General features: G+C 32.3%; 1 protein-coding gene across 1 annotated transcript; it reads right to left on the minus strand.

The window, feature by feature from the left end:
• Window positions 1-307: 307 nt before the first annotated feature.
• Window positions 308-10,909, minus strand: LOC123668865 (protein dissatisfaction-like). The gene is made up of 8 exons (XM_045602555.1): window positions 10,838-10,909; window positions 7,370-7,513; window positions 6,493-6,608; window positions 3,278-3,694; window positions 2,985-3,143; window positions 2,325-2,717; window positions 1,605-1,751; window positions 308-851 (listed from the first exon to the last, which is right to left on the minus strand). The coding sequence occupies exons 2-8, from the start codon at window positions 7,483-7,485 to the stop codon at window positions 616-618; spliced, it is 1,584 nt and encodes a 527-aa protein (XP_045458511.1). The 5' UTR covers window positions 7,486-7,513; window positions 10,838-10,909; the 3' UTR covers window positions 308-615.
• Window positions 10,910-14,075: the final 3,166 nt, after the last annotated feature.

Below are 14,075 nucleotides of genomic sequence, written 5' to 3' on the forward strand. Positions count from 1 at the left end.
TTTGTGAAATGGCTCTTAACGTGATCTCCGAGGCACGGTGGGGAGACCCACAAGGACTGCACAAACACCCACACCACGGCAAACACCTGTATGCCAATACACAAATGTTTGTCTTGTGCGGGGATCGTACCCACAACCGCCAGCGCAACAGGTACAAATTCATGGCTGTAACCGTTGCGCCAACGCGGCGTCAAAATTACTATTACTCAAAATTACTATTAAAAAATTACCAGGTAACGTAAAGAAAATTAAATAAAATATAGGTATTAAATAATAATAGTCACTATAGGGATTGAAATAAAAAAGGTTTTAAGTTAAAATTTTACTTGCCAATTAAAACCTACTGAAAATGACTAGAATTATTGCATAATTATTAATTTTATAAGTTTTTTTCAACATTTACTGACAAACTTGAGAAAACTAAGAAGAATTATCTGAGGTCGGTAAAATTTTCAACACTAATTTGAAGGTAAACAACAGAGCTGCACAAACGTGGTACGAAACGTCAAAATATCAAGTTTCAAATTTACTTATACATGCTATGTGAAGGACAACACGCTATCTATTACCGATATGTATGATCATATTTACATAAAAATTAAACGTTATAATAAATCACGCTGAAGTATAAATGAGGATTCGAGAAAGTACCGCGTTGATGTCGTCAACGGAGGTAGTCGAAAAGAGTAGGTGTTCCAGGAAACCGCAGTTAGCGATACAACACACGCTCGCCAGTAGCAACATGAGTCTGCCGAATCTTGAGGACTCCTTTCCCGCACAATGTCTCTGAAGCTGTACTAGCACCTTCTCTTGAGATATTTCCATTTGTGTGTTTGTGATTTCCAATGAATCTGAGGAAAATACATTTAAATGTGATGGTTTCAATGGTCGACACGACTTGGGTCGAGTGGCTGAGAGAGTAAAAGAACAGTCGTCCAATAAATTTCCTTTTTTTTTTAATAATTCGACATCTATGGGATCTCAGTTGCACGTCCTTTTTTAAATATTGTAAATAGATAACCCTAATTGCTATTTTGGTTGATTACAGTACGAATTGATAGCCATGTGCCAACTAAAATTCATTAATTCAGAAAGAGGATCATTGAGTTTTATAAAATGATTTTAGTTTTGAATCGCATATTGTAGACACTCGGAGTTAAACATTGAAAGGAAATTGATAAAAATATGTTTTAAAATGAATTTTTGGACTTTGCGGTATTTGTAATCAGCCAAGAGTGCTATATTGTCCGAGTTTTTTCTTACTAGTACTAAAACATCTCCTATTCTCTTAATGTTTTTTGGTTTACTAAATGTTAATCCAGTTAAATGAAATATGCATAAAATCCTAATTACATATTACCGTCAAAATTGTGATTTGTTAAAAATTTCAATATATATTAATTATACTTTTCTCACTTATTAGTTAGGTAAGTACATAAATATTGATTAAATTTGGTTTGGGCCAGAAATTTTAAAATAGTTTGTATTTTTTTTTTGTCCTACTAGGCTTAATACCACATGTTTTAATATCTACTATATATCATAAAGAAACATATTTATCTAGCAACACACGTATACATAATGTCATGAATGTATGTGTTTACCTGTTCTAAATAGTAAAGCAGTTTTTAAGCAATCAAACTCTGTTTTATCTAATCGACACTGTCCAATTCTTTTTTGAAGAGCAATCAATTTTCTAAGTTCCTCTTTGATATGTGGCCGCTTCGAAGTGATAACCGATGACACGTGATCTAAAAAAAAAACCCAAGTTTTTATCTTCTTATTTTTGTTAAAATATTAAGAATATTATGGTTTTACCCGTTTTTAAAAATAAAGTAGGTTTTGCATTCGCCGTGCGTAATTTTTTTACGTATGATATTGAAAATTGTATTTTTTGTATCCATTGCCGAGGTAATCAAGATATATCCACTATATCTTGCATCTGGTGATAGGAATCTCTAGAAATATTATGGGCTTGTAAAATATTTGTGACGTTTTAACAACGTGTTTAGGTATTTGTATCATTTGATACACGAAAACTATCGCAGACAACGTTTGTCAGGTTAGCTAGAATGTAATAAATAAATAAACCTACCTCAGTCCACTGTTGAACATAGGCCTCCACAAGTTCGCGCCAAAAATGGCGTGAACTCATGTGTGTTGCCCAGCATTGCACAATACAGACTGACGACGATATTTATTTAATTTAAGGTTCGCCAATAGATAGAAACGACCCATTACCCAGTCTGAAGTATGTAGGTGGTGGTGGTAAGCAAACTGCTATCAATGGAAGATCAAGCAGAATAGAATAAAATTAAACTCACCTTCGTCAAAATAGAACGAATATTGTGCGGCGTGCAAAATAAACAGCTCCTTCCAATTGCTCTGTAGTAGCGATGTCTGTTCGCTTTGGGAGATTTGTTCAAAAGACGTGACACTGTGTAACCACTTTACAGTAGTAACTAACAGTTTCGCAGCAGGGTCGTACAATTCTATGCCCATTAGCAACGGGTTTTGAAATTTTATTTTATTACCAACGTGTTCATCGACATTTTTCAATGTGGTCTCCGCTTGTTGGACAGTCTTGAAAAGTTTTGCGCGTTCTACGAGTATGGTATTACTTTGTTCGATATTCAATGCAGAGTTTGACTTTTCCGAATTTTTACCAGCATAGGGTAAAGGTGAATCAAAAGTCAGGTTTCCGTGACTGCTGTTATCTATAAAAACATTTTGATGTTAATGGAATGTCACGTAACTTAGTATATACCTATCTAAACTTGTTATAATATTAAACAAATTAATTCATTTAAATACAAGGTAATGTGCATACAAAAATCAATAAAATCGCGTCGCTTAGAACCAGCACCAGCTCTTACTATTTACAAAAATGGCTTATATACTAAAAATACACATATTCGCCAGCAATACATTTTCGCAATAAGAATCTGTTTTTAGAGGCTATGCAACAAATATCAGAATCTTACTATATTCTTCGTTGTTGCCGTCAGTTTTGCAAGCTTCTTCAGAACTAGATACTTCATCTTCTTTTATTTTGTCAGTTCGTTGTGAGTCCGGTTGCTCTGACACATTACTGTGAAATGACGCATGGTATTTAGGTGAATGTTGACTATTTGTTAATGTCTCTGGAAAATGGAAGAATCAAATTACATTGTTATATAAATAAAGATTCAAATAAACATCAATCTCATCAATCACTAATTACAACTCGATTTACCTAAAAAATAAATGCTAAAAATAAGGCTAGTTTCAAACTTACTTTTTGAATCCACACACGCGTTTTGATTATTTTCTGCAGGCAATATCGGAGGGTAAAAAATATTTGTAGATAAATATCCTGCATGCGGAACGGAATATTGTACTGGAGATGTAAAAAAGGGAACCTTAAAAGGATTGAGTGAATGTAGTGGATTTGAGTTATTGAGAATAGGACCAAAGTTCTGGATATCCATCGTGTCAGGCACTCTTGGAAGGTTTTGAAATGAATGATTGTCTAAAAATATATTATGATTTCTTTCATTTATTGTGTTGTAGGCGTAGGGGGTAAATGTGGAGAATGTTGCCGGGGTATATCCAGGGAAAAAAGGGGGTTGTCTTGTCAAATTGTAGCTAAGTTTCTGTAATGCGAACTGATGTTGGTTCACCACAGGCCTCGGCGCTCGCTCGTGTTGTACCGCTGAAAAATAATTCTTAGTAAAATATCTTCTTAATTATTAAGAAGTTGTATTATAAACATATTTTTAAACGTGACAGCCTTCTAACTAATACATCATCATCATCATCATCATCAGCTCAGTCTATTGCAGTCCATGAACATAACTAATTGTAAGTTAAAAACTCGTAAGGCTTGTTCCTAAACAGTGCCGTTCAATCCTAAATGCCATTCAGCCGTACACAAATCGGATATTTATTTTCATCTTATATATAAAATTCTCGTGTCACAATGTTAGTTATCATACTCCTACGAAACGGCTGGACCGATTTTTATGAAATTTTGGGTATCTATTTTTCGTACCCTTAGTTATAAAGGTGGGGGGGATAATAACATATATGGCAAAACAACGTTTGCGGGGTCAGCTACTATATTATAAACTGAAGTATTTTTTTAACGATATTATCTCAGATCTGTGAGAACGATATGAGCCTTATAATTTTATCAGTATTGTATGTTAAAAAAGTTGCACTATAGGACGCACGACTACTCAGTGATTTTTCTGCTTAATATTATTTTCGCGGGATAAAGAAACTGACTGTTACTGCTGTCAGTTTCTAAATAATTTTTTGATGTATCAACAAATTTTCTTAAAGTATAAATAATCTTTATTCATAATTTAACAGACCCTATTCTGTACGTTGAAGATAATTTATAAATTTTCTTTAGACCATTATTTATTTTCATTTTTGCCCTTTTGTTAGTCGCGATTGCAAAACTACCGAAAAATAAAAAATTGATATTTAAAATACTGTCTCGTAAATATTTCAGTTTCTTAGGTTGTATGCCTAATGAAAGACATAACAATTGTACACGAATCTGCGAGTACTGGTGGTTATGTAATATCATGGTATATAAATTAGAATGGGAGCCAAAGCACCTGTTTAAAAGGTTGCCCCTCATTTAATCATGATTTTGATCCTTAGAAAAATATTTATGGAACAAATCTTGCGGCTAAAATTACAAGTGAGCAAACATCACTGTCGCAGGAACGTTGAGCAAAATGGTAAGATATACAAATATATGTATAATCAGGAGGGTGTTGGTGTGACAGGGTGTCTTGGACGCATTACGCGATCAATTTGACATGTAAATATTGCGGGAGTATTGCAGTGAGTGAGGTTTTATTCGGTAAGTGATCTGTTTTTGACATAGCGTTGTGATCATAAAAGGTCGGCTAGCACTAGGCCGTAATCGGGTTCCATATCATGGCACAATATTACTACTAACTTAAGTTATTTTTGTTATATAAAGTATGTAGGTATATTAAAAGTTTAAAAATTTAAGTGTCTACTAATTACGGATTTAGTTATGTACTCTAAGAAAAACAGGAGGACGGATAGAAAGGATACATACACACAATTACATAATTAATGGTATAAAAATCATTACGGCATATGATTATGCATTTTATAAAATTTTTAACTTAGCATAAATATTTATACAAACATACTGGTATTACTAAACTTAACAAAATACCTACTCAAATTAACTATCTATTAAATTATTTTGAATATCAAAAAGTTAAGTGGCTATACTGAATGTAGCATATAATATAAATGTTATCTTTGCTTGATACCGAAAACGAATCGTTAAACCTAATGGATGTCACGTTAGACATAATGTACAAACTGTTCCGGCCGCGTGTGAACCGCGGCGTGCGGTATGATCTGAGGGCGCGACCCTCTCTCGACTTTTTTCGCACTCCCTGACACTTGTGTACCGCAAATACTTGAAATGTCTCCTAATGGAAAAGACATGCTACTAGGAAGAAGCCTGAATAAATACTTTATTGAGACAAGTGCCCATTTGTTCCCGCTAAATTCGGTACAGATTTTTCCGATCACGGTTTTGCGAAATGACAAAGATATTCCATGTCAAATAATATAGTAATGTTTCTAGAAGACACGCGTACTGTGCCCGCAATTACTCGTCTATTTCGATACTACTCGTCTATTCATACTTCTTAGGACACAGTTTTCATCGTTCGCAGTTCATACCGTGACCTTTTGTTAACTATAAACTTCGTAGGTAAAAATGTCATTTAAAGCAAAAGGGAATTTCAAAATCCAATTAGAGAAATTTTCATGAATATGACATGTCAAAAAAATCTTTAATCTGATTAAAATTAATTTAGAAATATTTTAAACGCGATAATTTGCCAAAATACATGTCATGATTAACGAGTAATTATTTATACTTTCGAAACAATTGGTACGAAAATTGCTATATACATAGATAGCTGAAAATCATATGCCCGAAGAAATTTTATAGATTAGAATTTGAACATTTAAAGACTAAACCACGAGGCACATAAATGTTTATTTTCTTAGAAACAAGTAAAACGTGCAGACGAGACTTGAAATATTATTTCACATTAACGTGTGAAACAATACATTATTTTCTGAGAATGTTTAGTACCCAGTAACTTAATATATAAGGTGATCAACTCCTAACTGCAAACCTTCAAATGGGCGGTTCTGTAGGTGTAATAGATTACGTTCGCGAGAAAAAAAATATCCAAGAATGGAGAACGCCTGTCGGGTCCGCTAGTTCTTCGTTAAACACCTATTATTCAGGAAACAGAACGCATCAAAATTTTGTCAAAAATTGAATATTTTGTACTCAATATTTTCTGATTGTATAGCCATATATCACAAATTATTTCAACATGTAACAATATAATATTTTGATGGATTGATTGATTGATTGATTGGTTTAATGGCTTTCAGTTGTACCAGAATATAACATTTTATACTGACCATCTTTTTTCATATTCACACGAAGACATTTGGAAAACCGACAGGCTTGACATTGATTTCGTCTGCTGACGTCGACAACGCATCGTCCATTTTCTTTACACACGTAATCCAAATTCCTTAAAAGATTTAAATAATTAATAGATACATAAAAATACAAGAAATAAAATTATAATAAGAAAAAAAGATAAAAGGAAAAAAATATGATAAGGTTTTAAAAGTTTTAGGTTAAGTTCTCTTCATATACATATTATGTAGCTTATTTTTTTCCGCTCAATTTAATCAATACATATAACAAAATGTAAATGCGATATGTTTGTGCACGCTAATCTCAAAAACGGCTTATCTGATTTAGATGTGGTTTTCATTAATATACTCATTAAACAATCACGTTGAACATGTTAATACCCAAACGACGGTGTTTATTATCCAAAATATACCCAAAAAATGCTGTCCAATGTCACTATTCCACGCGGACGAAGTCGTGGGCACAGCTAGTAACATATATCCATGGATACATAAAATATATATACCTAATAGTACCTAGTAGGTATGATAGTGTATAAAAATTTTTGTGCATACTTATGTACGGCACGTAAGAAGTTATACTTCATTGGCTAGCTAAGTTCACGTTGCTAACTTCAGGGTGTCGGTTTTTTGTGACAGTGTGCGCGCGCATCGTAAAAATTTACTCTTATCATTCCTCTAAAAGAAGTATAACTTCAAAAACATATTTCAAAATGAAAAAAAAAATCGATATATCGGCGAGTAAAAATTATACTTTATTTTTTAAGTCACATTCGTGCAAATAAGTATGTTTACATAGATACAAAGTCTAGTCAAGTCTAGTGACAGATGACCGGAGACTTGAGTACGTTACCGTCGGATACTCCGCTTGAAAAATCCTCTGCAGCCGTCGCAAGAGGGTACTCCATAGTGTTTGCCCGACGCTTTGTCGCCACACACCCGACACAACGCGTCCAACTTGTTTTCCATTACCGGCTCTTCCGAGATTTCAAATATACTATAATAGATAAAACATTAAGTAATTTAAAATAACCATGACTGTTAAAATTTTCAAAGTATCAGCAAATTTTTTAATGATACTTATTTGAATTGAAAAAATAATACCAATAACTATAAGCGATTTTACAATTGCCAGTAAATAAATTTAAAGCGTCTATTCGAAAGACTATTAGCTAAAGCATACTATTAAGTGAAAGATACAATTGTATTGTCTTAGGAGATTTTTGTTTTTCATGCAAGGCGTGCATTTATAATAATTGACGGTTTTTAAAAGGGAAGTTGTTGAGTTTCTTGCCGATTCGTCTCTCTGCAGAAACGGTCTTTTTCACTCCTGGTATCTAAAATAAATTTTCGAACTCCTAAATATCGTACCCGTATTACACCTATGTTAGATGTTCCCCAGCATCATTCGAATTGCCAATTTAAAAAAAATCGCTTTTACTGAGACATCCTCATATGTATAACACATTATTTAAAAACGTCATATACAAAATTCATAACAATGTATAAACTATAAGCAGGTGTATATATGTATTTGTATATGTATGATGCTTAGTTGTATATGCCTCTTTTAGATATGTTTTTTATGTATTTATGTGTGTATTACTAAGTGCTAGCTGTGTCTCAACATCAAAACTCTATTTTATAAGAATTTTTTGTGTATCGAAATGTACTGATTGTGACCGCTGTTTTCTTTTTTTTTTATCAACGATATCTGCATAATATTGATTTGTTAACTTTAGGGAAATTATATTTGTTGTATACTATATGATAAAAATTGTATGTATAAGCTATTGGTTTTGTAAATAAATAAATAAACTACATTTCAATCATTATTACGTTCACTTTACTTCAATTATTTGTTTCAAGGCCATTAATGTATTATACTTACTGAAAAAAATGATTATTATTTAATGTAAATCCAAATATAAATAGTAATATAGTTTTGATTTACAAAAACACATCCATAACTACGCACTCAATGAGTTTTTGTATTAACATTAAATGACTAAGCAATATCAAATTTCCTCGATAAAAATCAATTTTATTGTAATATTAACAACATCAGCGTTATTTTTTTAAATATGTGCATACGAAGTGTTTTTTATACAATGGTTCAATCAATTTCTCGTCAAGCGCTCGGCGAGTTGCAAATTTGCTTAAAGTTTGAAAGAATTGTGTCGCATCATCGGATCTCCCGTATTAATAATCGATTGATTATACAAAAGGGATCCGGTGACATATGGTGTATTTAAATTTAATATTAGTATATTCATCAAAATTTATTATTATACAATGTAAAATGTGTGACGCGTATTATATGAAAATATGTTTAAAATAATGTCTTGTAAAAAGAACTAAGTCTGATATTTTCAGAATCATTTAAACTTATTTTTAAAGAAGTGTAGGTACGGAATATTTTAGTATATATTCAATGTAATTTTTAAAAATTATATCATTAAAGCTTATATTGTGTTGGCATTGTTCAATCCACTACCACTTATATCGTTACATATGTAATTATGATTCTTTATATTGTTTCATTCGTCATCATGTATTGATGTTTTTATATATTACATTGTACTTACTACGCACATTTTGAACTCTATAACAATGATATAATGCTCATTTCGAAATAGTGTATCATCTGTGTTTTCTCCCACGAGGCGCGAGTACCACTTACAATAACCTATTATAATCATATTTTCATGGGTGAATGGCTATACGCTATGTAATCATAACGTGATGATAGTACAGCGCTACTACTACCACAGATAGTAATATATACATTGAAAATATAAGTCTTTAAGTTTTAAACCACTAAACATACAAACTAATAAAACTATACAAATATACAATATCCTATTATAATCATATTTTCATGGGTGAATGGCTATACGCTATGTAATCATAACGTGATGATAGTACAGCGCTACTACTACCACAGATAGTAATATATACATTGAAAATATAAGTCTTTAAGTTTTAAACCACTAGACATACAAACTAATAAAACTATACAAATATACAATATAATAAAAAATGTAACGGATCGCTGTCTGTACATGGAAGATATACTTATGAGAACAAATATTATCGGGACTTTTATGAATGCAAATAGCACCCAAAACAATGATGATTAGAATTTTTGTCTGTTTGTCTGTGCGTTTGTGCACGCTAATATCAGAAACGGCTTATCCGATTTAGATGTGGTTTTCACTAAAATATTTTGGCAACCTTCACTTAACATTTAGTATTTGTTTCGTGTCAATCGGTTAAAAAATAAAACACTTGTGCCAATTTAAAGTATCACGTTGAACATGTAAATACCCAAAACGACGAAGACGCAGGTAATAGGCATAGATCAAATCCCATTAAAATTGTCACTTCTTCAATGACTCGTGTAATTCAATATTTTACAAAATAAAAATTGTTTAATATGAAACAGACTCATTTATTTGAACACAAAATATAATAAGTGGGAAATATTAAGACCAATCTTAGATGTGATTACCAGATAAGTCACTTCGAAGACTACTTAAGAAGACAACTAATAGACTGTTGGAGACTGCAAAAAAATTAAACCAATCTTTATGGGAATCTAGGGCTGATCACACTGTTGAATAATAATTCCGTTTATTTATTTAGTAAGAACCACCAACGGAATTACATGTTTAAAAAAAATTACAATCAGTTATATGCCAAGCTATAAATATACATATAATTCCTCTTAAAGCTAGTTACAGCATGCGCTTTAGACAATAAAGTCGTCTGCCCATTCAAATAATTTTGAACATTTAGGATTTAAACAAAAAATACATACAAAATAAAGAACTAAACAACTACTACTGTTGTAAATTAATATTAGTGCTTCGCAGCTTTTGAATAAAGGCATCGAATGACTTTAATAGTGTCTTCTTAAATATAGCTAGGTTATCTACAAAGCTGCTAATGACTCGTTTTTAACTATAAATTCTCTGTAGATCCTACTCAATCTAGGTGTGAGGGAATAATAACCGAGGGTTGTTCTCTGGGTTTTATAAGCAAATAGTGAAATGGGATATCGTGAAATGTAGTTGATAATGATATTTTAATTTCTTTGGTATAATATTTAATTCAGTTTTAAAAATAACCAAAAGGCAAATAAAAAGGTAAGTCATGTGTAATTTTGTGTAACCTATATTTTCAATAGACCCCAATATATGTGTTTTGACATTACATGATAAATACAGAATAAATGGACCCTTCTAGACATGTTAAACATGATATCGAAATCAGTTACGCTAAGGACAATTAGACCATATTTTATCGAATATCTGACCTGAACCCTCACAGGTGCTGCCAAAGTCAAAACTTAATGAGCGACGTGTGCCACGATATCAACTTATTCACTATTCACCCTCTTGATACTAGCTAAATGACGGCAAAATGCCAACATGTTTTTGTAATTGTGGCGTGACGCCGCGCCGGCAATACAATTACACCGTATGACAAAAATGAGGGAGACCTCAAGACTCTGTTATTTGTCTATTAATGATGAAAAATACATTTGATTTACGTTTCGTATACGACGTTTTATCAAAATATTTGACGGATGACGGTATCCAACTGACATTTTTTTTTATATAAGTATTATTATTTTTTACCATCGGATACCACTATTTTTATAAGATATAAAATGTGAATCTAAAATTTGTAGTTCATCAACTGAGGAGAAGCAGATCCTAATGGCCTATTTTACATCCTGCTTTTAAAGTCTATTTAGAATTTATTTGCAGGATAAACTTTATCCACATCCGGTGAAGCCGTCCCTGAGTAATACGGTGTCGTAAGTATTATTATTATATACTTTATTGCACTCAAAAAATACATGTAAAAACAACATAGGAATAATATTTATGGCAAAGGTGGACTTATCTCTGAAAGAGATTTCTTCCAGTCAACCCATGGTCATGAGTAAGTGTTTAATATAGCGAGGCAAACAGTGCAAGAAGATTTACTAAGAACAAGAAAAAAAAAAAAAAAACGTAAAAAAAAAGAAAAGATAATAAATTTTATAAATCTATACATATATAATCAAATATATATATATACATATACGTACACACATACACATACATAAACACATACATACATACATACATATAAACATATACACACACATATATATATATATATATATATATATATATATATATATATATAATACTACATACTAACAAATACATGTATAGATACATACCAAAATACAAAAATACACACTCACATACATAAACATATACAAACTCACTACAATACATACGTAAATACATACATATTCTATAGATGATTACACATTTGCTAGTGAAAGCAAGTGTTTCTTTAATTTATATTTAAAGGAAACAAGGGAAGGACTAGTTCTGATGTCACTTGGGAGATTGTTCCATAGTACGGAGGCGCGTACCGTAAATGAATTTAACTTAAATTTTGTGTTACATTTCGGTATATCTAACATAGCCTCTCTGCCAGGGCGCCTGGAACGAGTAGGAGAGGGCAGGAGGTGAAATCGGGATTGAAGATACAACGGAGCATTAGGATCATGAAGGATATTGAAGAGGGTGGACAGGATGTGCATATCACGCCGAAGACGAATGGGGAGCCATTTTAACTGAGCACGAAAGTGAGAGATGCGATCAAATTTTCGCAGGCCAAAAATGAATCTTATGGCAAGATTTTGGAGACGCTCTAACTTTCTAAGTAGCTCCTCAGTCACATCCAGATAGCATACATCAGCATAATCAAGGATAGGTAGTAGAAGGGTTTGTGCAAGCATAATTTTGGTGTGAAATGGAAGAAAATATTGGAGACGCTTGAGAGAGTGGAATGTGAAGTGTATTCTTCTGCTGACTTCGCTGACATGAGCTGCCCAAGATAAATTGCAGTCCATAATGAGCCCTAAATTCCTAACTTTATCACAGTAAAGTAAAAAAAGTACACACACAGTAAAGTAAAAAAAGTATCACAGTAAAGTATAAGTAAGTATGTAAAGAACACACAAGAAACTTTATTTTAGTTGTTTGTTTCTTCAAACATTTGTAAATACAATATGTACTTTCAATTAGGTATTTTTACGCTATAACGTAAGAACATAATAAGTATACCATTAGAACGCACTTCAGCTATACGTACTTACCTTCTATACTGAGTTAGCAGGTATTTGTTATAAACCTATAATCATTTTAAGTGTTGTGTGATTATACAAAATATATGATTTATTTTTTAGGTAATATAGTAGAATAAAATCCCTATTTAAATATTTTCCTTATGTAAAAATAGCAAAAACACAATAAAATACTTAATTTTTTTTTTCAGCGAAGCTATTTAACGTAAAAGAATAGTAAAATATTATTTTATCAACAAATTTTAACAAATGTAAATGTAATTAATGTAAATATATATCATTTTTTAACGTTTACGCGAATTTCAATCATTACAATGAAAGAACTTTTTCGGATTTTATCGCGGTTAAGTCCTCCCGTGACCATAGTTGCTGTAAAGTATCCGAAACGTTGGGCATTTTAAAAAACTTAAAACCGCGATAAAATCAAAAAAAATGGTTTTATTATAGTAAATGTATGACTTAAAATTTTAAGACCGAGTCAGTTTAAGTGTTTGAAATTATATTTGTTTGTTTGATTAGTGGAAAGACAAACAGTTATCAAATACCGAGTCAAGTTAAAAGGGGGCAATTTATTTAGTACTGTCGTATAGAAGCTATAATAATAGTTTAGCTCGGGTTGAAGGCGAATTAAATGGTGACCTCATTTGAACCGATCTATAAATATTTAATAGAAAAGTTTTAATTTGAAAAGAACAAAGCGAATATTTTAGTCAATCATCATCATCACTTCAGCCTATCGCAGTCAACTGCCTCTTAGGTTAGCTCGAACCAAAAATGGCGTGAACTCATGTGTGTTGCCCATAGTCACCACGCTGGGCAGGCGGCTTGGTGACCGCGGTGACTTTGTCGCACCGAAGACGCTGCTGCCCATCTTCGGCCTGTGTATTTCAAAGCCAGCAGTCGGATGGTTATCCCGCCATCGGTCGGCTTTTTAAGTTCCAAGGTGGTAGTGGAACTGTGTCATCCCTTAGTCGCCTCTTACGACACCCACGGAAAGAGAGGGTCTATATTCTTTACTGCTGTAACCACACAGCGTTTTTTTATTACTCTCTGTCAAATTTCAATTAAATTTAAAAGGGACTACATAACATGCCACCACCTTTCGATTAAAATAAAAATCATCGAAATCGGACTAATCAGTCAAAAGTTCTGTGGTAACATACACCTCCTACTTTCATGGAAGTCGCTTAAAAAGTCACTAGACGTACCTACTTGTTTTTAACCGACTTCCAAAAAAGGAGGAGGTTCTCAATTCGACTGTATTTTTTTATTTTTTTTATGTATGTTACATCAGAACTTTTTACTGGGTGGAGCGATTTCGACAAATTTTCTTTCGATCGAAAGGTGGTGTGTGTCATTTGGTCCCATTTAAATTTATTTGAGATCTAACAACAACTTT

The sequence above is a fragment of the Melitaea cinxia genome, chromosome Z, assembly GCF_905220565.1.
Source record: "Melitaea cinxia chromosome Z, ilMelCinx1.1, whole genome shotgun sequence".
In the NCBI taxonomy this organism is placed as follows: domain Eukaryota; kingdom Metazoa; phylum Arthropoda; class Insecta; order Lepidoptera; family Nymphalidae; genus Melitaea; species Melitaea cinxia.